This window comes from Palaemon carinicauda, chromosome 31 (genome assembly GCF_036898095.1).
Source record: "Palaemon carinicauda isolate YSFRI2023 chromosome 31, ASM3689809v2, whole genome shotgun sequence".
NCBI classification, from domain to species: Eukaryota; Metazoa; Arthropoda; class Malacostraca; order Decapoda; family Palaemonidae; genus Palaemon; species Palaemon carinicauda.
In genome coordinates, this window is record NC_090755.1 from 60,313,280 (window position 1) to 60,337,387 (window position 24,108).

Here is a 24,108-nt window from a genome sequence, read left to right on the forward strand (position 1 = left end):
TCCATCCTCGGTAAGAATTTGTTTGAGCCTAAGGACGTGGAGCAGGCTGCTGAGAGGTGGAGGAAGTTCAACCAGGATTCCCTTCTCCATAGGGCCCTAACATCAAGGCCCTACAAACCTCCAGCTACCCAGCAACCACGTCCTGTCAAGAGTACGAAGAAGGCAGCGGCAGCGAAGACAAAAGTGTGTCAGCCCTTTCCTGTCAAGGACAAGAATGTCAAAAAGTCCTCTAGGGAAGGAAAGAATCCTAGAGGGAGCGGCCGTGGCTGCAAACGCTAGGATTGGCAGTCCCCCCTGCATGTCCACCAGTGGGGGGATGCCTACAATGTTGCGCGACAAGGTGGCAGCAAGTCGGGGCCGATCCCTGGACGATTTACGTAATCAGTCAGGGATATCACGTCCCTTTCATGACATCTACCTCCCCTGACAGCGGATCCAGTGTCGCTGAGCTCCCTTGCCATGAGATCGGCAAGGGGGCAAGCCCTTTGGGCAGAAGTCGAGACCATGTTGAAGAAAGACGCTCCAAGAGGTTGTCAACGGGTCTCCAGGCTTCTTCAGTTGACTCTTTCTTGTAAAGAAGGCGTCTGGAGGCTGGAGACCAGTCATCGACCTCTCAGCCCTGAACAGATTTGTCAAGCAGACCCCATTCAGCATGGAGATGGCAGACACGGTCAGACTTGCAGTGAGACCGCAAGACTTCATGTGCACACTGGACCTGAAGGACGCGTACTTCCAGATCCCAGTCCATCCGTCTTCAACCCGAGAACTGCTACAAGCCTCTTGAGCGGCTGTATGGGAAACTGCTATAAGCTTCTTCAGAGCGCAATTTTCTATTCCTTCTCGCAAATTCCCTTGTGAACTTATTCGACTTGTATTATTTTTTTCGTGATAAAACAATATATCTGGTAGAAGTTTGAATGTTTTTAACTTTATTTTACCTATATAATTATGTATAATATAAAACCTTTCCATAGACGTACTATAAGTTTTTTGCAAGGGAAAAATGCGAATTAATAATTATTTTCAGTTAAAACTTGTTTTATATTAACATATTAAAAACATGAATGATGAAAAATCAGAACATAACAACATACATACACATACACACAAACAATATCACATCGTAATATATTGTGTAGGAAGGGAAATAAAACCTGTGGCAACCCTCAAATCCTACCTCAGGATGGTGGTTACCTAGTGTAAATTATGACAACACTACCGAATGTTTTTGATTTGAATATCTACGAGTGTTTGTTTACAAAGTATAATTGTTCCGTAACCGAAATACAAACCACGCTATTTACATTGGGTTTACTTTCGGCGTAGCTGAAGTTGACGAGCCAATAGATTTTTAACGAGGGTTAACTATCCCCGCGCTAGTTAGCAAGGGGGTAGGGGAAGGGATAGCTTGCTACCCCTCCCCCCCCACACACCGGGGAGTTGTCTCACTTCATTTTTGGCTCGGACGATGAGCAGACGTGTCTGTCTATCGTCCTCGCTATTGACAGCCTTAATCTTGTCTTTTGCTTTTCCTCAGCTTGTGTGCTTGGAAATTGGCCTCGCCCTTTTTATTTCATCATGCGCAAGTGCCCTGGACTCGCCGGCCGCCCCTGCGGTACCTTCATGTCGGCGGTCGAAACTGATCCCCACACCCTTTGCCCGCAGTGTCGAGGCCAATGGTGTGACAAGGAAGTAACGTGCAGGGAGTGGTCTACCTCCCAGTGGGAGAGGTTTGCCCGCCGGCGTAAGAAAAAGTCCAAGAGAGACCTTTCTCCTTCAAGGGTTGCCTTGAAGGAGGAAGGCTCCAGGGACTCTTCTTCCGCCGCCCACACCTCCTCCGAAGCTCCCACTTGACCGGCCTCTCGTGAGAGGCCGCCGAGTGGTAGCGTAGACCCTTGTTCTGTTTCCTGATCTCGGGGTGTGGGAGAGGGCGTCACCTCCCATAGCGGGGCGGCTCCCCCTCCTCCTCCGGAGGAGGATTTTGATTCTAACGTTGATGACCATAACTCTGTCTCTAACGATGATCTCTTTCAGCTTTGGGCTTCCTTGGGGCTTAAGGGCTTGCCCTCCAAGGAAGCCCTGTTTGACCTTATCCAGTTGGGGGCCGCTGTCAAGCAGTCGCCGGTGATAGCAGAGGTAGACCCTCTGTCTATTGTCGATGTTGTGGTGGCAGAGGCTTCCGACGGATCTGGTCAAACCTCTGCTGTTCCTGACGTTGCGGATGGCTCTCCTCCCCCTTCCGAACATCCTTCGAAGGGGGAGGTGGGTCCCACGGTCTCTCCTGCGGGTACGTCTCCCCCTCGGGGGAGCGCACTGACTGAGACTCCTCTTCGGAGGACCGACGATCCTGATGACCTCCCTTGTGGCCGCCTTCGCCGTAGGGCTCGTCGTCCTCTTCGTCGCAGGGTCCTCCCATCTCCCTATAAGGGAGTCAAGAGGCGCCTCTTCGAGTCTTCGCCTCCTCCGTCCTCTGATGAGGATCCTCCTCGTCGGGAGCAGACTGTAGCAGCCACGTCCTTGGACCTCTCTGGTGATTGTTCGCGATCTCCTACGCCTACCAGACCTTCCACCTCCGGCGCAGATGTGCAGCAGGCTTCTGACCTCGTCAGCCGACGGGCATCGGTCCCTTCGGGGCAAAGGGATGTGTCCCACAGTGTGGGGGCTTCCCTTGCGCGTCAGGGTTCTCCTGCGCGTTCACGCGTAGTAGCGCGTAAGCACTCTCCAGCTTTGCAGTCTCCTGACTCACCTCGCCAGCGCTCTCCTGATCGTCAGCTCTCTCCTGAGCGCCAGTGCTCTCCTGATCGTCAGCTCTCTCCTGAGCGCCAGCGCTCTCCTGATCGTCAGCGCCCTCCTGTCGACAGTCAACAAACTCCTGTTCCTGTTGTGCGCCCAGCGCGCCAGCGGTCTCCTGAGCGCACAAGATCTCCTGCTCGTCAGCGCGCACCTGCACATCCTATTCTTGATAGGCGCCCTGCGCGCCAATGCTCGCCCACGCGCCCTAGATCTCCGAATCTATAAGTGGGCAAGGACCTGAATTCCTCCTCGCCCACGCGTTCCTGCTCGTCCTCCTTCACCTGCGCAGCAACGCGCACGGTCTCCTGCACGCACTTCTAGAGTTCTTGCGCGCACACGCGCCCTCTCATCCTGTGCCCGTTCGCGAGCGTTCGCTTTTGCGCGTCGCGCCTTCTGATCCTGTGCAGCAGTCTACGCGTCGACACCCTACGCGCCAGCGATCTCCTGCGCGTCAGCGATCTCCAGCGCGTCAACGATCTCCAGCGCGTCAGCGTTCTTCAGAGCTTCGGCGATCTCCTGAGCGCTCGCGCGATCTTTCGCTTGCGCGCAAGCGCTCTCCCACGCGTCAGCGCCACCTGGACCTTGATCGACATAGGTCTCCTACGGCCATCTCGCCCACACGCGGTCGTTCGCCTGCGCGTTCTACGCTCCATCGCTCGCCAACGCGCCACAGATCTCCAAGACACCATTGATCTCCTGCGCCTTGCCTTTCTCCTGAGTTACATTGATCGCCTGTTCGCCCGCGCGTTCCCTCGCCCACTCGCCAGCACGCCCGCGCGCGTTTATCTCCGCGTGAATACACGCCCGCGCTCCAGCAGCCCCCCCCCGCGCGATTATTTGGATCCTCCTCCGTGCGAGCGCCAGCGCGACCCCCGTTCTCGCCGGGTTCCGCAGCTCGTGGCGGCAGCAGGTACGCGTGCTTCTAGATCGCAGTCAGGATCGCCTCCGCGCAAGCGCAGGTCTCTCTCTCAGGACCAGGAAGAATCGTCGGAGAGGTCAAGTCAACATTTTTCCCTTTCTTCTTTGCAGGTAGGCCCAGTTGCGTCCACTCCGAAGGGTCAGGAGATCCCCTTCCCTCCAGCGGGAATTACGGACACTGTGTCCGTATCTCGTCAGTCTTGGTTTGGTCCTTTGATGAGAGCGGTAGTGCAGGCTATGAAGCCAGCGCTCGCCGATCTCGGACTCAAGCCAAGGACAGACTCGCCCCCGCTGAAGAGAAGGAGAGGAGTGGACTTCGTGGTGACTTCTCCCAGGGAGAATTTGGTTCCTAAGAGGTCCGCCAGGAAGGCTCCATCCCCTTCGCAGTCGTTTTCTCCTTCTCCTGTGGACGAAGCTTTTCCGTCTTCAGGAGAGTCCAGCGAGGCGGGGGTCTCTCCCTCGGCACCAAGGGGGGAGTCCCCTCCTCGTGGAGGAGAACCGACTCGCGTGGAAGGCACCTTCCAGACCTCTTTGCTGGAGTCTTGTATCCCGCCCAGGAGGGATCCCAAGGACTCCAAGACAGTTCCGAAGTCTTCTTCGCGAATTCGTCAGGAACCAGCCAGACCCCGGGAGAATGTCCACGTGTCTCCCCAGGAAGAGCCTCTGGGGACAGGAGACTTAGCTGCCATTCCGCAGGGAGGAGAGCAGCACGAGTCTGAGCATGCCTTCTGGCAGGTCTTGAGCCTGATGAGGCAGCTCAACAGGTTCAAGGACCCGGAGATCGCCCCTCGCGAGGGCAAGGACACGGTCCTGGACCAGGTCAATGGAACTCAGAAGCCCCCAAAGGCCAGCACGGCTCTGCCCTGGTCCCAGGGGGTGAAGAGTGCCAGAGACAGGGTCGACGCTCGGCTCTCAGACCTCGCCTCCTCCAGTTGTTCCTCTGCCGGGAACAAACTCCTCCCACCTCCTCTTTACAGCAGAGGAGGTACTTTGAGATCATGGGGAGTTCAGCCTTGCTCTTCCCCTCCACGACTTGGTGGAAGAGCTTACTAGGGGAGTTCTGCTTGAGAAGCTCTCCGCCCGGCAGGTGACATTCTCGGCGTCAGAGATCCTGAGCCAGGAGAAGGTCGCGAAGTGCGCTATGCAGGCCACTTCGTGGCTGGATGTCTGGCTGGGTTCTCTGGGCATCCTATTGCGCTCTGAGGATCTGTCTAAGGAGGGCAATAGGAAGGCCCTAGAGACCTTCCTCCTCTCGGGCACTCGCTTCATCGAGTTTTTGGCCCACCAGGTTACTAACCTGTGGGCCAACTCGGTCTTGAAGCGGTGTGATGCGGTGACCGAGAAGATCCACCCGAAGGTCCCTGCGTGGATTTCTGCAGGTTCAGACACTCCTCCTTCCTTGGGGGAAGTTTGTTTGAGCCCAAGGACATGGAACGCACAGCTGAGAGATGGAGGAAGTCTAGCCAAGACTCGCTCCTCCATAGCGCCCTCGCATCTCAGCCCTACAAGCCTCCAGCTCTGCAGCAACATCAGCAGCAGCCTCGCAGGACACCGAAGCAGGCGCCGGCAGCTAAGAAAGTGGTGTCTAAGCCCCAGCCTTTTCCTGTCAAGGACAAGAGGGGCGGTAAGTCCTCCAGGGGAGGCAAAACTCCTAGAGGGAGCGGCCGCGGCCGTAAACGCTAGGAGTGGTAGTCCCCCCGCGTGTCCACCTGTGGGGGGATGCCTACAAAGTTGCGTGCACAGGTGGCAGCAACATGGGGCCGATTCTTGGATGGTCTCCGTGATCGGCCAAGGTTATCGCGTCCCATTCTCGACATCTCAACCTCCCCTGACAGCGAATCCAGTGTCGTTAAGCTCCTATGCCATGGGATCGGCAAAGGGGCTAACCCTTCGGGCAGAAGTCGAGACCATGCTTAAGAAGGAGGCTCTCCAGGAGGTCGTCGACGGCTCCCCAGGCTTCTTCAGTCGACTCTTTCTTGTAAAGAAGGCGTCTGGAGGCTGGAGACCTGTCATCGACCTCTCAGCTCTGAACAAGTTTGTCAAGCAAACTCCGTTCAGCATGGAGACAGCGGGCACAGTCAGACTTGCAGTGAGACCGCAAGACTTCATGTGTACACTGGATCTGAAGGACGCGTACTTCCAGATCCCAATCCATCCGTCTTCCAGGAAGTACTTGTGATTCAGTCTAGACAGCAAGACCTACCAGTTCAAGGTGCTGTGCTTCGGTCTCTCCACAGCACCTCAGGTGTTCACCAGAGTGTTTACCCTGATTTCGTCATGGGTGCACAGGAACGGCATCCGTCTCCTCCGATATCTGGACAACTGGCTGATCCTGGCAGACTCGGAGTCGACCCTTCTTCGACACCGAGACAGGCTTCTGGGACTCTGCCAAGATCTGGGGATCGTGGTATATCTCGAGAAGTCCTCTCTGCAGCCGTCCCAGCGACTGGTTTATCTAGGCATGTTATTAGACACCAATCTCCACAAAGCCTTTCCATCAGACGACAGGATAGCAAGGCTGAGGAGGGTGGCAGAACCCTTCCTCAGGCAGGAAGAGCTTCCAGCCCAATCGTGGTTGCGTCTTTTAGGTCACCTAGCCTCCCTGGCCCGTCTGGTCCCGAACGGCCGTCTCAGGATGAGATCCCTGCAATGGCGGCTCAAGTCCCTGTGGAGTCAAGGTGCCGATTCCTGGACTTTCTGGTCCCGATAAGACCCTCAGAACAGGCGGACCTGCGGTGGTGGCTGATCGACGAGAACCTGCAAAAGGTAGTGGATCTTCTCGTCCTTCAGTATTGATAATGTTTCTTTAAAGTTGTATGACTCTTTCAAAATTTTAGGTGTGATTCTCGACAGCAAATTTACTTTTGAAAAACATATAAGGTCTGTGTCTTCTTCAATTGCATAAAAAATAGGCTTATTGAGAAAGTCTTTCAAGATTTTCGGTGATCAATCTATTCTGAAGAAGTGTTTTAATTCTTTCATTCTACCTTGTTTTGAGTATTGTTCTCCTGTCTGGTGTTCAGCTGCTGATTCTCATCTTAATTTGTTGGACAGAAACTTACGGTCTATTAGATTTCTTATTCCTGATCTAGATATTAATCTCTGGCACCGTCGTTCAATAAGTTCATTATGCATGTTGCATAAGATTTTTCATAACTCTGACCATCCTTTACATTCAGATCTCCCTGGACAATTCTATCCTGTTCGTAATACTAGGCAGGCAGTTAATTCTAATAGCCAGGCCTTCTCCATCATGAGGCTCAATACTACGCAGTACTCTAGAAGTTTTATTCCAGCTGTTACCAAGTTGTGGAATGATCTTCCTAATCGGGTAGTTGAATCAGTAGAACTTCAAAAGTTCAAAGTTGGAGCAAATGCTTTTTTGTTGACCAGGCGGACATGAGCTCTCTGTCAAGATGCTTTCCAACAACGGTGGGACAACATCGACGTGTACGCCTTCCCACCGTTCAGTCTGATGAGAAGGGTGCTCAACAGGACCAGACTATCGGTAAACTTGTCTATGACCCTGATACCTCCGCTATGGCATCACGCGGAATGGTTCCCGGACCTTCTGCAGCTCCTGATGGAGCTTCCGAGAGAGCTTCCCCCATGACACGAGCTTCTCAGACAACCACATTGCAACATCTTCCACAAAGCCGTAGCCTCGCTTCGGCTTCACGCCTGGAGACTATCCAGCGTCTCCTCATGGAGAGAGGCTTTTCGCAACAGGTTGCGGAGAGAATGTCTCGTCACCTGCGGGAGTCTACAAGGCGAAGTGGAGAGTCTTCTGTGGTTGGTGTCGTGGGAGGGGTATCTCTCCACTCGATGCCACTATTCCAGCAATAGCGGAGTTTCTCGTTTATTTGCGGGAGGAAATGCGCCTTTCGGTCTCGGCGGTGAAAGGCTATCGCTCAGCCTTAAGCCTGGCTTTTAGGCTGAAAGGAATGAACATTTCTTCCTCGCTAGAACTCTCTCTACTCATATGTAGCTATGAGCTTACCTGCCCTCAGTTGGAAGTGAGACCTCCTCCGTGGAACGTGGTTCGGGTTCTCAGGGCTCTTAAGAGACCTCCCTTCGAACCATTACGCCAGGCCTCTGATCGCCACCTGACTTGAAAGACGGCTTTCCTACTCGCGTTGGCCTCTGCCAAACGAGTTAGTGAACTTCATGGTCTCTCGTACGACATCGCCCATTCAAGGGGATGGGGGAGGTAACGTTCAGGTTCGTCCCTGAGTTTGTTGCCAAGACTCAGAACCCTGGAGTGCTGGACCCACGGTTCGACTCCTTCAGGGTCACGAGTCTCCGTTCTGTAACAAGTGACCCAGACCATCTGCTATTATGCCCAGTGAGGAGTCTGAGGCCTTACTTGAAGAGGACAGCTGCAGTTAGTCCCCGCGTGCAAGCGTTGTTTGTTAGCACAGGCAGGACGAAGAGGAGGGTCACCAAGAACACCATCTCGGCTTGGATTCGAAGGGTCATCCACCACGCCTTGAATCCAGACCCTCCTCCGTCACATCGCCCTAGGGCACACGACGTCAGGGGTATCGCTACGTCTCTGGCCTTCAAGAGAAACTTCTCTGTGACGCAGGTGCTACAAGCTGGGGTCTGGAAGCGTCAAACGACCTTCACAGCCCACTACCCTCGATACCTTTTCTATCGGCCCTGTGGTGGCTGCACAACAGCTGGTCTAACCTCAGGCTCCTTAATGGACAAGTAGCAGAAGGTTAAGGGCGTTGTTACCCGGTTTTAGTCTGCGTGAATGAAAGAGTATGTCTGGCCCTTACTTCTTTCTTCATCCTCCCCTCTCTTGGGGAAAGCAGCATCCTGGTCTCCGCATAGCTGACCTCAACCTCTGCAGGTAAACCATGCTCCCTTGTGTTCCTAGTATTAAATTAATACTGTCGCGTCCCCCATACCCTGACGAGGTGGTATTGGGAACGTCCTAGCCTAGATTCCTATCTAAAGGACTCCAGGTCAACTTCCTGGGACGAGTCACTCTCTATTCCTTCACACACAACTTACGTAGGCCACACGTTCCTTGCGGAGCAAGGAACTTAGTGAGGCGCAGGGACTCCTTTTCTCGAGTGCTACTCACTCGGAGTCTGAGTCCCCGGGTAAAGCCAAAGCCAGTAAGTCTGGGGACTTTCCACCCTTCCTAAGGGGTAAGTCACCCAATGTAAATAGCGTGGTTTGTATTTCGGTTACGGAACAAATGACAAATTCGGAGATAATTTGTATTTTTCCTAACCATGCAAACCTTAGTTATTTACACATATTTGCCCGCCAGCCCTGTCCCCCAAGACAAGTCCTACCCCTAAGTGAAGTGAGACAACTCACCGGTGTGTGGGGGGGATGGGTAGCAAGCTATCCCTTCCCCTACCCCTTTGCTAACTAGCGCGGGGGTAGTTAACCCTCGTTAAAAATCTATTGGCTCGTCAATTTCAGCTACGCCGAAAGTAAACCCAATGTAAATAGCTAAGTTTTAAATATTAAACTTAGCCGGTGAATATATAATAGCTGACGTCTCCGACGGCTCGACAGATTCCAAAAACTCGCGAGCGATCGCCGTGAAGGTTGCGGGTGTGACCACCAGCGCCGACTATCGGCCAGATACAGCATATACTTGTAAACATCTCCAGTTCTTCTCTGTCGGTCTTGTCGACAAGTTGGTTCCACTCGCTTTATGACCTCGAGTTTTCTACCGAATTGGTGAAGTACTTGGTTTTGGTTTTATTGCTTTCGCCGTGTTGGATTATTCAATACTATCTTCAAAAGAAATGCTTTTGAAAGGAGAGGAAAAGTGTTTTGCCCTTGCTTTTTTTTTTTTTTTTTTTTTTTTTTTTTATCTCTGGTTTTTCCATAGAGTAAAGATGGCCGACCCTTCCCTCAGTGTACGGAAGTGTGTTTAAGGCTTTTAGTAATTATTTTATCACGTTATAAATTATTGTTGATATTTATAGATTTTCCTCTATATATTTTATATCTCACCCGCCTTTATTAGGCTTCTTCGATTAGCTTTCCATTTATACTGAACATCAAGATAAATTTTATGTTTTGTTTATATGCGGCCTTTACCTATTCCTTGTAGGCGGTCCTAACTTGGAAAACGAAGTTAAACAACGTTGAGCCCATTCAACTTTTATTTTTGTTAAGTTTAAATCAATTGCTCTGTAAGAGTTATGAAATGAATATTTTTTAGAAAATATTTTAAGAAATATATTCTTTGAATAGTCTTCGTGCTGTTTTTTTTCAAAGATGAACTAACGTTTGGTTTATTTATGCTACGCAGTTTGCGCTCTATCGTTACGATAGAGAAAGAGAGAATCACGGTTTCACTTTGCAGAAAGAGTAAATCGATTTTGACGTTTTGTTCATTCTTCTTTCAAACTGAAGTGTTTTAGATACTAATTTAAAGGAACTTGTTAATTTTCAATTTCTTAGTCCTTTCAGTTTTTTCCTTTGGTCAAATAACCTGTTTATTGACTAAGGGTGAGTGGGCAATTCTCTTGTGTGTGACAAGAGAGAGAGAGAGAGAAAGAGAGAACGATCCGATCTTTATTCTCGTCCCAAGTCTCTGTACAAGGAGTTTGGGAGCGAGTAACGTTGTTCTCGATTCAGTTTTTTACTCTCGTCCCAAGTCTCTGTACGGGGAGAGAGGATAAAACGTTTTTAGTTTTTATTCTCGTCCAAAGGCACTGTACGGTGAGAGATTGAAAACGTAGTCTTTAGTGAACTAGTGTTTAGTCTCCTCCCCAGTCACTGATCCTTTTTAACTTTATATATTTCCGTTTGATTCGATATATATGTATATGTTTATTGATTTTTGCATGTGTGTTTCATTTTGTACTAATGTGCTTAAATTATACGACTCATTTCGCAATTATAACCTTATGATGTAAGGGAGAATTGCGTGCTTCAGGTAGAAATCAATTTTATTCATGCCTAATGTGAAATTATTGAAAAATACGATATCAGTGAAGTAAGTGCAAAAATCATGTTCTGTGTTGCGGAGGGTTCGTTTGTTCGTGCTTGTCGCTCCCCTAGTCCGAGACCTCTTTCAGGCTCCCCTGCACCAGGGAGAAGTAATGTCGTAGGACTTAAGGGGACAAGAGGCTTTAACCAACGTACATACGTTCCCTCTTTGGTATCGGACGTTTCTCGTCAAGATCGCCCTTACCATAAGACGGGTGAGACTGTGTTCTCCTCGTCATCCGAAGACTTTTCGCAAAAGAAACCTTGGCGCAAGGTTTCTAGACCCTTGAAGCGAAAGTCAGTCCCTTCAGGACAGGTCCAGCGTCCTGGCTGTAGCCATTGGGACAGCTCTGACCCTTTGCAGTCGTCGGAAGACTGTTCGCCTATTAAACGCAAGCGTAACACGGGGTCCGAGGGTCGCGGTAAAGGCAATGTTTTGCCAACACAGACGTTACCGTCGTCTCGGCCCGTCCCGACTCCCGTTGATCCTAAATGGGTTGTCCTGCAGGACATGCAGACTAAGCTTGCCTCCCTTATGGAGAAGTATGACGTTGAGCAGGTTCACGATGAACCTTCGCTTTCGAGTCGCCGTTACGCTAAACGAGACTCTGGCCGTCAGCCGCCCAAACGAGCATTTACTCGTCCGTTTGACATTAGTGCTGACGTTTCTTGTACTTTGAAACGTGATGTCAGTAGTTTTTCACGTCAGTCACGGGACATGGATCCTCCCTCGCTGCAGTCTCGTGTTGACTTTCAGCCGCTGCCGCAGTCTCGTGTTGACGTTCAGCCGCTGCCGCAGTCTCGTGTTGACGTTCAGCCGCTGCCGCAGTCTCGTGTTGACGTTCAGCCGCTGCCGCCGCAGTCCCGACCTGACGTTCGCCGACCGGCTCAGTTGCCTCGACTTGACGTTGAGCGTCAATCACCGCAGTCGAAGGTTGTTTTGCCTGCTCAGTCTATGCAGTCAAGGCAGTTCTGACGTGACGTCGAGCGTCAATCAACTTCAGTTGTTGTTGGTCAGTCACAAGGATTTCAGTCCTTTCAGCAGCGGCGTGACGTCGCTTCCTCTACTGCTACTGCTGCTCCTTTGCTTGTTGACATTGCCTGTCAAGCGTTGCCGCCGCGGCAGGTCTCTCTTTTTCATGAGACTCGGCAATTGTCGGACGAGGTTCCTTCAGATGAGGAAGTTGCTGATACTCCTCCTACTGATGTTCCTTTGGGGACTCTGTCAGACGGAGAGGAGCCTAAAGCTGCTCAGCCCTCTATGGACTTTAAAAAAATCATGCTGATTTTTAAGGATCTTTTTCCGGACCATTTTGTAACTGCTGCTCCTCGTTCGCCTTCGTCAGAGTTTACGCTAGGCCTAGCTACTTCGAAGCTGTCGTTTTCTAAGCTAGTGCTCTCTCGCTCTTCTAAGAGAGCTTTACGTTTGCTAGGCGACTGGTTGATCACCAGGAGGAGTTTGGGGGAGACAGCCTTTGCTTTCCCTCCTTTTAAACTGGCTTCTAGAGCGAGCGTCTGGTATGACACGGGAGAAGTTCTCGGCTTGGGAGTTCCTGCCTCTGCCCAGGGAGACTTCTCAAGCCTCATAGACTCTCCCCGTCGCCTGGCCATGAAACGCTCCAAGATTTTATGGTCGGCTTCAGAGCTAGACCATCTCCTGTTAGGAGTTTTTCGAGCGTTTGAAGTTTTTATTTGTTGGATTGGTCCCTGGGAGCCTTAAGTAAGAAGGTCTCTCAAGCTGTCAATGTATTGCTGTACAATTATGTCATGCATGAACAAGGCTATCAGGGATGGCTCCAATGATCTGACAGCCACGTTCACTGCAGGAACAAGGCTATCAGGGATGGCTCCAATGATCGGGCAGCCACGTTCACTGCAGGAGTACTTAAGATCTAAGTGCGCTCAATGTGTTCATTGTCAAGACAAACTTCACGATGAAGACTACCAAATCTGTCTTGGCAGCAGTAAGGGAAGGCGAGACTGGATGGTCTCTCTCGACCTTCAGGATGCATACTTCCACATCCCGATTCATCCAAACTTTCAACAACATCTGAGGTTTGTGGACGGGAAAGTAATGTACCAATGTCGAGCACTGTACTTCGGCCTCATTCCTGCTCCTCTTGTTTTTACAAGACCCTTGCAAAATGTAGCAAGCTTTCTACATTTTTTGAGGATTCAGAGCCTCCCTTTATTTTGACGACTGGCTAATCAGGGCGTCGTCATTAAATCGCTGTCTGGAGAGCCTCTAATGGACATTAGACCTAACCAAGGAGCTAGGTCTCATAGTGAACGTAGAGAAGTCGTAACTTACAGTACCCCATCCCAGACTATTCTTTATTTGGGAATGGAGATACAGTGTCTGATTTTTCGGGCCTTTTCGTCTCCCACAAGAATGGAACAAGCTCTGTTAAAAGTCCTTCACTTGCAAGAGAAAAACAGTTGCTCTGTAAGAGTTTGAACTAGCCTCGTGGGAACTCTTTCATCGCTGGAATAGTTTATCTCTCTGGGGAGACTCAACCTATGCCCTCTCCAATTTCACCTAAACCATTGGAACAAGGAGAAGGGCTTAGAGAGTATCTCTTTCCCAATCTCCAACTCAGTCTAGACATGTCTGACTTGGTGGGACAGCAACATCAGACTTCGAGAAGGTCTTTCTCTTGCGATCAAGAACCCAAACCATGTGTTGTATTCATATGCATCGGATTTGGGTTAGGGAGCTCCACTGGACAGTCTGGAATGCTCGGGTCTTTGATCCACGGATCAGAAGGAACTCCATTCAAGGCAAGTAACATCTCTCCTTTGGCGAGATTTGTGCAAGGAAAAATGAATGTCTTGGCGGACTGCCTCAGCAGAAGAGGACAAGTCATCTCCATGGAGTGGACGTTGCATAAGACTGTGTGCGAGAAGCTATGGATGACATGGGGTCAACCCACCATAGATCTTTTTGCGACTTCTCTGACAAAGAGGCTCTCGACTTACTGCTTTCCAGTTCCAGATCCAGAGGCAGCCCACATAGACGCTTTCCTGCTGGACTGGTCTCACCTGGACGTTTATGCCTTTCCACCTTTCAAGATCCTAAACAAGGTGCTGCAGAAGTTCACCTCTCACGAAGGGACCAGGTTGACATTGGTTGCTCCACTCTGGCCCGCGAGAGAGTGGTTCACAGAGGTACTTCTATGGCTGGTAGACGTTCCAAGAAGTCTGCCGTTACGGATGGATCTCTTGCGACAGCCTCACGTACAGAGATTTTATCAAAGCCTCCCCACGCTTCGTCTAACTGCCTTCAGACTATCGAAAGACTCTCTTGAGCTCGAGGGTTTTCGAAGGAGGCAGCTAGAGCGATCGCGAGGGCTAGAAGAGCCTCTACCATCAGGATCTATCAGTCGAAATGGGAGGTATTTAGAGACTTGTGCAAGTCCTCCTCTATATCCTCTTCCAAGTGCCTCTGTAGCGCAGATTGTGAATTTTCTGCCTTATCTGAGAAACGGTCGCTCCCTCTCTGCATCCACCATTAAAGGCTACAGAAGCAGGTTAGCTTCTGTTTTCAGGCATAAGGGTTTGGATCTTTCTTATAACAAAGATCTCCAAGACCTGCTTAAGTCTTTCGAGACTTCCAAGGAGCGTCATATTTCGACTCCTGCTTGGAACTTGGACGTGGTCCTACAGTTCCTTATGTCAGACAGGTTTGAACCATTAAATTCAGCCTCCCTGAAGGATCTTACCCTCAAGACACTTTTTTTTTGGTGAGCTTGGCTTCGGCTAAAAGGGTTAGTGAGATACATGCTTTTAGCAAGAACATCGGTTTCTCTGCTAATAAAGCAGTATGCGCTCTTCAACTTGGTTTTTTTGGCCAAGAATGAACTTCCGTCTCGTCCTTGGCCTAAATCATTTGAAATCCCCAGTCTTTCTGAGATTGTGGGGAATGAAGTTGAAAGAGTGCTGTGCCCCGTTAGAGCTCTTAAATTTTGTTTATCCAGAACTAAACCGCGACGAGGTTGTTCAGAGGCTTTATGGTGCTCCGTTAAAAAGCCCTCTTTGCCTATGTCTAAGAATGCGTGGTCTTATTTTATTAGACTTTTGATTCGGGAGGCACACACTCAATTAAGTGAGAAGGATCATAATTTACTTAAAGTCAAGGCTCATGAAGTTAGAGCGATAGCAACTTCTGTAGCGTTTAAGCAAAATAGACCCATTAAAAGTATTATGGACGCGACCTTTTGGAGAGGCAAGTCGGTTTTCGCTTTATATTACTTGAAAGATGTCCAGACTCTTTATGAGGACTGCTACACACTGGGACCATTCGTAGCAGCGAGTGCAGTAGTGGGTGAAGGCTCTACCACTACATTCCCTTAATCCCAATATCCTTTTAATATACTCTTGAAATTTTTAATCTTATTTTGGGTTGTACGGGAGACTAAGAAGTCTTTCGCAATCTTTTTGATTTGGCGGGTGGTCAAAATATTGTTTCTTGAGAGCGCCCAGATTAAGGGTATTGATGAGGTCCTGTTATAGGGGTGTTCACCCTGGTTATAGCAGATCCTGGGAGTCTTTCGGCATCCTAAGAGGATCGCTGGGCTTCATGAGGATAGCGGACTAATGAAGCAGAGTAATAATCAGAGTCTGCTTCCTTACCAGGTACCTATACTTAAGTCTGTTTTTTGAATAATTGTCAAAAACTCTTGAGCATATACGCCTTTATTGTATTAATACTGGTCTCTACCCACCACCATGGGTGTGAATCAGCTAATATATATCTACCGGCTAAGTTTAATATTTAAAAATGATATTTTGATTATAAAATAAATTTTTGAATATACTTACCCGGTGAATATATAAATTAAAGGCCCTCACTTCCTCCCCGATAGAGACCTAGGGGACTGAGAAGAACTGGAGATGTTTACAAGTATATGCGGTATCTGGCCGATAGTTGGCGCTGGTGGTCACACCCGCAACCTTCACGGCGATCGCTCGCGAGTTTTTGGAATCTGTCGAGCCGTCGGAGACGTCAGCTATTATATATTCACCGGGTAAGTATATTAAAAAATTTATTTTATAATCAAAATATCATGTTTGTATGGTTAGGAAAAATACAAATTATCTCCGAATTTGTCATATTTGGAAATGTGTAGTTTTTCTAACCATACAAACCTGAAGCTCTTTACACATACTGGCCTGCCATCACCTACTCCTGGAAGTCCTGCTTGCAATTGCAAGCTGGTTTGGCTAGTGCGTGTGTGAGCGGGGTGGTTAGTCCTACCCCCCTCCTCCTGATAACTATAGTTACATATTGCTAAAAGTTTTACAGGTGGTTTCAGCGGTCACCAAAATATATCTCCAAAGTAAAGAGCCTCGGGTTTCTATGGTTAGGAAAAATACAAATTATTTCCAAATTTGCCATGTTAGTTTTATAATTTTTTCATTATGCATAGTTATGTTTGAGAAAACTGTTTCATTGTGGTTAATTTAATAAACAACCTCAATCATATCTATGAGAGTGTATCCTTCGTAGGGTCTAAGTCTCCTATATTAAAGACAAAGGTTTGTAAATTTTTTGAAAAAATTAAATGAAATTTCATTTTCCATGGTATAAAAACCTTGAAGTCTTTTATCATACAATACTCCCTCTTCAAATGAGCTCTGTTTTTATTCCCTCTTCAAATAAGCTCTGTTTTGTTCGAAGGAATCTATAAGTTTATCAGTCTGGGAGTGGTGGACACCCTGTACTGTACCCATCTCCTAACTACTTTGTCAGCAAATTTCAGTGACTGATTCCAGCTGTTAATGGGGGAATATTCTTATGTTAAAAACTTCATGTTTTTATATTCAGGAATAATATAAATTACTATGTAATGTCCTGTTTTGCATTGCTTTAATAGGTTTTGCATATTTCATGATATAAAAATTTGGAAGAGTTAGCATTATACTATATAAAGCCTACTCTCAAAATATGTAAGTTTTCATCCTTTGGAATAGGCAGACAATTATTAGAATGTCTTTTCAGTGTTTCAGAAGTGTTAAACTGTGATCTACACTTGAAAATAATTTCATGACTGTCTTTATTATTCGAGTTAGATTGTTTTTATAATGTTAAATCTGTATATTATAATTCCTTTATCTTTTCCTTTATCTTTCTCTTTGCTATTGATAAATATCTGGTGAGCTTGTAACTCTCTTCATATCATAAGCAGAATTTATGGGATTGTTCTTTGCACTCCCCAGAAACATTTGTGTGAAGCTGAATCTTTCTAAGTTTTTGGAAAAGGTGTCAAATAACCAAAGAACCATTTTGATTATGTATCTGGAAACTGCCAAAAATTTAGATGTTTTTCACCAGATTCCAGATTATTAAACTTGCACAATTATTTGAAAAGTAGGTTAGTTTTGAATGAAAAGATCAGATGCAAATAGCAATTTATTTTCCATTTAATTAGGTTTTAAACATTTCAATTAATTTTCCCCAGCCACTGAATATCACTTGGGTGTGTTGAAAGCAAAACTTGCCAAGTATAGAACGCAGCTTTTAGAACCTCAGGGGAAGAAAGGAGATAAAGGCGATGGCTTTGATGTTATGAAAAGTGGAGATGCCCGAGTTGCTCTCATTGGTTTTCCTTCAGTTGGTAAGGTAAGTGTAAATATGAGTTTGTTGACAGTGTTAAGATGTTCCTCTAAATAACTGCATAGTAAAGTATATGGTTATAAAAGTTATAAAAGATGTGGTTTGGTTTATTTTGGAAATGTGAGTAGAACTTGTTTATTCTAATGAGACTAAAGTACAGTAGGTAAAAGGTAACTTCAAAAGAGTTTTAAAGGCAGTAAGCAATGATTGTACCTGTAAATTTATTTTCAAAAATTTTCAAGAATCATGATCTTGTATTTTGAAAATGGAATGCAGATAGATAAATAAGAAATGCTTTGCAGAAAAATAAAACTAACCAGCTGTGATGTTATGAACTATTTACAGTTAGGCAAAAGTCATGTTGACTTCTAATGATTTAAAATGAGCAAAAATATATGAAATAAAGTTGCAAAGCAAGCTTTCACAAAAAAGAATGGCCATTTATGAAAAAGAAGAAACTGGTAGAAGGAAACACATTCATAGTGTTAGATTGATAAAAATGTCAAACTGATTGATAATAACACCAGGTAAAATGTGAAAATCGCAGGAACAACGAGTGCTTTGTAGTGTTTTCAAGTACTGTAATTTTGTAGTGCTTTTAACCCTTTCACCCCCAGGCTATTTGGAAATTTCCAGCCCTTAACCCCCAGGGAGTTATTTTTTTCCCAGCACATTTTGCAGTATATATTTTTTAAATTGCTCTAACAGCCTTAATTTTTGTCATAGAGAGGTCAGGTTGGTCTCATTTTCTTGGAAAATGCCTGAATTTTCTCAAAAAATATAAAAAATATTAAAAAAAAATTTATAGCATTTTCTTGCAAGGACGTACCGGTACGTCCATGTGGGTAAAGGGATGGCTTTTGTGAAACGTACCAGTACGTCCTTTGGGGGTAAAAGGCTTAAAGACTGGCTTTTCAGAAACCTTAGATATTTGGAGGATGGAAGTTGGCTGTTAATTGTTGGAATCAACACTAATTGAGATCTGGCAAACTGCCAAAGTATTTAGTCACTATTAGTGAGGTTTCTGTAGGCACTGAAGCATATAAATATTGCTGCATGTTTGCAAAAAAAGAAAAAAAAACATTAAATAAATATAAGAGTTTACGATGATGTTTTTTTTTTTTTTTTATATTTTAGATACTCTTCTAGGAACTACCTGGCTAATCGCAGGTTTTGTTTATCATCAACTTCTGAATGATTGAATTTTTATCTTTTTTTTCCAGTCAACATTGTTGAGCACGTTAACCAACACTCAAAGTGTAGCAGCGTCGTACGAATTTACCACATTGACGTGTATTCCTGGTGTAATTGACTATAAGGGTGCCAATATTCAATTACTTGATTTGCCTGGTATCATTGAAGGAGCTTCACAAGGCAAGGGTAGAGGAAGACAGGTGAGTTCGTCTTTTTTAGTGCATGTTTGTTCCTAAACAAAATACAGGCCATTGTCCTTTAGGCAGAGAATATGTTTTCAGCAGAAGCTGGAGGACTGTTGAATCATTTTAACGAGTAGTTAAGCAACAGGTGGGAGTGAGGGCGAGGAGGCCTTCCCCCCTACCTGTTAAAAGCTCTTATGTTTTCGGTTGCATCGAATAGTTTTACTGTTGAGCCCATAATCAAACTTTTCATTGTGTCGTCACTAATACTAACCCTTTCGCTCTATATTAAGGAATATATTTTTGGCGAAGCTGGAAGGCTAGCAATAAGACTATTAGCAAGGTATAACTACTCTGCCACAAGGTAGCGGTGAGGTAGGGGATAGTACCGGATACCCCGCTGACACACATCTGTGTTGTCTCGTCACTTTTTGCTTTTAGCTCCGTTGAGAGTGGACGTCTTTCTCTGCCACTGTTTACTGACTGCCATTTGACTGATCTTTTCCTTTGCTTTTTTGTTTCAGGTGTGATTGTTTCTTCTAGGCCAGCATGCAAACTTGTCCTTGACCTGAGGGGTGGAAATGTTGCGCCTTCATGTCTCCTGTCGAGACCGACCCACATTCCCTGTGTCCGGCCTGCAGAGGAGGATCGTGTACGCAGGAGGATACATGCGTTCAATGACGAGTGATCTTCCTCCCAGTGGGAGAGGTTTGGTAGGAGGAGGAGGAAGAAGGCAAAGAGGGATTCGTCTCCTTTTTGGTCATCCTCGAAGGGGAATAAACCCCAGCCTTCTTCTTCGGCCTCTCTTATCTCTGCCCGAAGCTCCTCCTCGGTCACCCTCTGCGAAGGCTCAATCGAGTAGGAGCGATGACCGTTTAACTCATGGGGAGGACTCTGCCGCTTCCCCTAGCTAAGCGGCACTGCCCTCTTTCTCAGGAGATTCTTTTACAGTTGATATACTCCAGCTGTGCCTATCCTTGGGATCGCTGGTCCTCCGTTATCAGAGGTTGATCTCGATCCTCCTCTTAGAGACTCAAAAGGTAATGCACCGGTGGAGTTTCCAGCAGTCCTTCCTGTGGAAGTCTCTGCTTCTGCAAAATCACCGCCTTTACTGACTTTGCCTGTGGCAGATCCTGATCAGCTTGCTGACGACAGCACTCTCCCTCGTTCTGAGCTTGCTAAGTCCGACGCCTGTTCCTGCTAGTCACTGTGGACACCTTTCCCAATCACAGGTTTGGTCCTCCCCAGAGTGGTCTCTGTCACGGGGAGTAAAGACAATGTTGTTGTATTTGTCCATGCCTTCCTCTAGTTTCTCGGAGCGTGGTTCCTCTGAGCATGTGGGTGAGGTAGCTTGTAGGGCGGGTGCAGCTGCGACAACTCGCCGGTGAGTTCAACGCTACCAGTGACTGTCCATCTTCATTCGCCCTTCCAGTTTGTCTCTCCCTGCTGTCTCGTCTTGCCCAGCTGACTCCTCTTGCTTAGCAGACTCGTCTCATCCTGCCCCTTGGCTCGCCCAGTTCCTGCTTCAGATCTTTACAGAAGTGCTTGTCACACTCCCTTGGGAGTTCTGATGATGAGTGCAACATCTCCAACTTCGCATAAGCAATCTTCTCATGATCAGAGAGATCTCGCAGACAACAATCAACGCTCGCCACCTCCAGCTTGCAGCACCGACAGTAGAGACAACCGATGCGATCCAGAGCGATCGCCCAAACATTGATCAACATCATCCAGACGACACTACTCACCAGCTTGCGACCAACGGCCAGGGTGCAACCAGCTTCCAGCTCGTAACAGCGTGTCTCCTTGTGACGTATCCTCTACTTGTGATTGCCTGTCAGTTCATGATAACCTCTCAGCTTGTGAATGCGATAGCGCTTCAGCTTGCGGTGTTACTTCAGATGTGATGACGCTTCATCTTGTGGCTTCACTTCAGCCTCAGCTCATGAACAGCCAGCAGCTCGCAGCAGCAAAACAGTGCGTTACAGCGCTTCGTCCCACGACTGTGGAACTTCACGCGACCTTATAATGAATCGCAGTGACGCAGCAGCCCTTGAGCATGTTCGGGAGAGTTCTCCCTTGTGACTCCCTATCTAGTAGGATAAGCGAGTGATCGCCGAGAATGTTGACAGATGTCCATCCACAATCTCCGACGCATTCCTCCCAGCTGGAACGTGATGATATGCCAGTGTGTATAAAAGGTAAGCGTAAGCACTCATCCCCGCACTAGGACAGACGGTTACATCTGGTTCGAGAACCACTGCAAGGGGCTTCGACTTCCATCCCATCATCCGGTGAGGACACGCCCTGGTTTGAGGAGTTGGTAAAGGCAGTTAAGCAGGCGGTTACTGGCTCTTTGCACGCTCCTGAGGTAAGGATAAAGTATCTGCAGCATTTACTAGCACTCCTTGGATCTCGTCAGAGTCTTCAAGTGCTGCAGGGGTCACCTCTCCACCTTCAGACCCGAGACGTAGGAGCTCGGTTCAGGAAGAACCATCAGAATGAATCATGTTACAGTATATCCAATTCTTTCTGAGGTTTGTAACCAGCCATCAGGTTCTGCAACACTACAGCAGGACTTCTCCAAGCTGAAATTTAGACCGAGGATGACGACAAAAAAACTATGTTAAAGAGCAATGCCTCCTCTGGGGGACACCCTTCACCCCTTTATCAGCAGGAATTGGAGATCTCTCTAACAGAGCCTTACCCCCTTTTGCCAATCGAGGTTGTCCCATTCACTCATGCCGCTCCAGTTTCAGAAGCAGACCATCTAGCTCACACCTCTTCTCCCAAGAAGGAGAATGTGAGACCTTCCTTACTTTAGGAGTTCTTGCCTCAACCTCGGGAGAGGAAGTATACCAAGACAGTGCTGAAGAACTGGTCTTCAAGGATGGAGGCTCCTGTCTAGGAGAAACTTCAGAGTGCCACGCACTCGACTTCAACGATGATGACCAGAGAGGTTCCAGCATCATCGAGGGACTCAGCGAGGCGTCAAAGGACCACAACGACCCACCCCGGGCACCTAAGGGTGAGAGCACGTGAGTGGATGATTCTCATATCGACTTGTTCAAAATATTAAAAAATGATCTTCACAAACATGGCTTTTGATGAAGATCCACAAGGTGGAGGTACGTCAGAGTGGTATATAGCACTGCCACCTGTGTTCCTCCCAAAATAGTGAGTAGATCCAGATGGGTGTGGTGAGTAGGCTGGCTACAGCAAGTATTTCTATTTCTGTGGCATACTGTCCAGCCTGTGCAATGTTGCTGACATCTACATTGTTTTCATGTGTTGCAATTTGCTGAAGGAGATGTTCTCCTTCATGTACCGGAGTGTGGGCATGGAGAATGCTGTGGTTTGTCTGTCTGAGTGCCTGTAAGAGATGGTCAAGAAGAAACTGTTACCATGACTCCGTATGGCAATGGTGTTGATCGGCTCCTCTTCATGACTGATGGTCTGCTAAGCTGGTGATGGTGGAATCTTTCAGATGCTGAACCCCGAAATCTTGGCACGCTCACACTGCCACTATCTACTGGGTCGAATATCAATGGTGGCGCTGGAGTGAAACCAGTCTCCATGCAGTCAGGTGAAGGTGAAGGGCTGGATGAAACAGACACTGATGGTGTTGGTGGTGTGGATGGAGGGCTGTTGGAACCTGGTGACTGTGGATAGCTGTGGTAGCTGAGTCTCTGCTTAGCCATGAGGTATGGCTTTATCCTCATGGTGTTCACCAGCTGTTTCAGCCCCTTCAGGGGTCCATAATGTGTGCCATAGAAAATGGACTCCAGGACTTTAAAACATTATAAAATTCAAGGGATACAAATTTATGCCTTGGAAAATGGACCCATGTGCAAAAACTGCATAAATTGACATTTTTCAAGAGGGTCCATATTCTATGCAACAGAAAAAGGACCTGTGGTTTAAATAACTGTATAACTCTTACCAATAAAGTTTGTGATGTCATTGTACTGAGGGCCAGGCCAGAAGTAGTGGCTCACGAGGGAATTGGTCTTGTTGACACCCTGGTGATCTGCTGTAGGGGCAACAAGGCATGTCTGGGGGATGGCCTCCTTTTCTGTAGCCCTGATGGCACGAAGGTGCTTCTGGGTCTTTGGGTGAACATAGTGAAGAGTGCTGTTTATTAGTACATACCTGTTGGCCGTCCTGAAGTTCCTCCTGGTGTTCTCTGTGTTAGCAGAGGCTGGCCAAGCCTTTGCTTGTTATAACAAATAAGTGAATGCTTGATTTAGGCAATTACCCAGCTTTTGTGTGAGACTTGTTTATGATTTGCTCACAGCCTAGTTCGGAAGCAAAGTCTTTTAAGCAATAACAATCAGTACGGAAACAACATTCAACCAATCACTACGGTGGAAATGGAAATCACTTAACCCTTTTACCCCTAGGCTATTTGGAAATTTCCAACCCTTAACCCCCAGGGGTAAATTTTTTTCAAGCACATTTTGCAGTATATTTTTTTTTAAATTGCTCTGACAGCCTTAATTTTTGTCATAGAGAGGTCAGGTTGGTCTCATTCTCTTGGAAAATGCCTGAAGTTTCTTAAGAAATTATAAAAAATATGCAAAAAAAAATTTAAATAGCAGTTTTTTGCAAGAACGTACCGGTACGTCCATGGGGGTAAAGGGATGAGTTTTGTGAAACGTACCAGTACGTCCTTTGGGGTAAAAGGGTTAAAAACAAAAAGTCTTATCTATCATCATATATCTTAGCCATGATTATGGGTATTATGCATTACTTAGAAGTCTTAGCAGTATTCCTTTAACCCCTAGCTACTTTACCTCCTTTTTGTATTTCTTTTCTTCCATCTTGCTGTCCACCTTCTTTAACTTATACCTCATAGTGTAACTGCAAAGTTTTCCTATGTGCACTTTTGTCATTGAGTGGTCTCAAAGGCCCCATTGTTGAGCTATACAGCCCAAATTCATGAATCTAATCTAGCCATGATGGTAAGAAGACAGTGGAAAATAGCACCCTCTTAAGTCTGGATTTTGATAGATGGAACCCTAATGATTGTTATGCATATCATAAAGCAATTTTGTTTTATTTTATGTTCACATTAACCCTTTTACCCCTTGGCTATTTGGAAATTTCCAACCCTTAACCCCCAAGGGGTTATTTTTTCCCAGCACATTTTGCAGTATATTTTTTTTAAATTGCTCTAACAGACTTAATTTTTGTCATAGAGAGATCAGATTGGTCTCATTCTCTTGGAAAATGCCTGAATTTTCTCAAAAAATTATCAAAAATATGAAAAAAAAATTTTTATAGCATTTTTTTACAAGGACGTACCAGTACGTCCATGGGGGTAAAGGGATGGCTTTTGTGAAACGTACCAGTACGTCCTTTGGGGGTAAAAGGGTAAATAGCAGGACTTATAAAATGATGGGTATGAGAATAAGAATACTCATTTCTAAT

At 47.0% G+C, this 24,108-nt stretch overlaps 1 protein-coding gene across 1 annotated transcript in view; it reads left to right on the plus strand.

Moving 5' to 3' along the window:
- LOC137624423 (developmentally-regulated GTP-binding protein 2-like) overlaps positions 1-24,108 on the plus strand; it is a 77,581-nt gene that overhangs the window by 16,443 nt on the left and 37,030 nt on the right. Inside the window, exons 2-3 of the mRNA XM_068355169.1 lie at positions 17,145-17,305; positions 18,523-18,693. Of these exons, the coding sequence (XP_068211270.1) occupies positions 17,145-17,305; positions 18,523-18,693 (332 nt within the window). The remainder of the gene's footprint in view (positions 1-17,144; positions 17,306-18,522; positions 18,694-24,108) is intronic.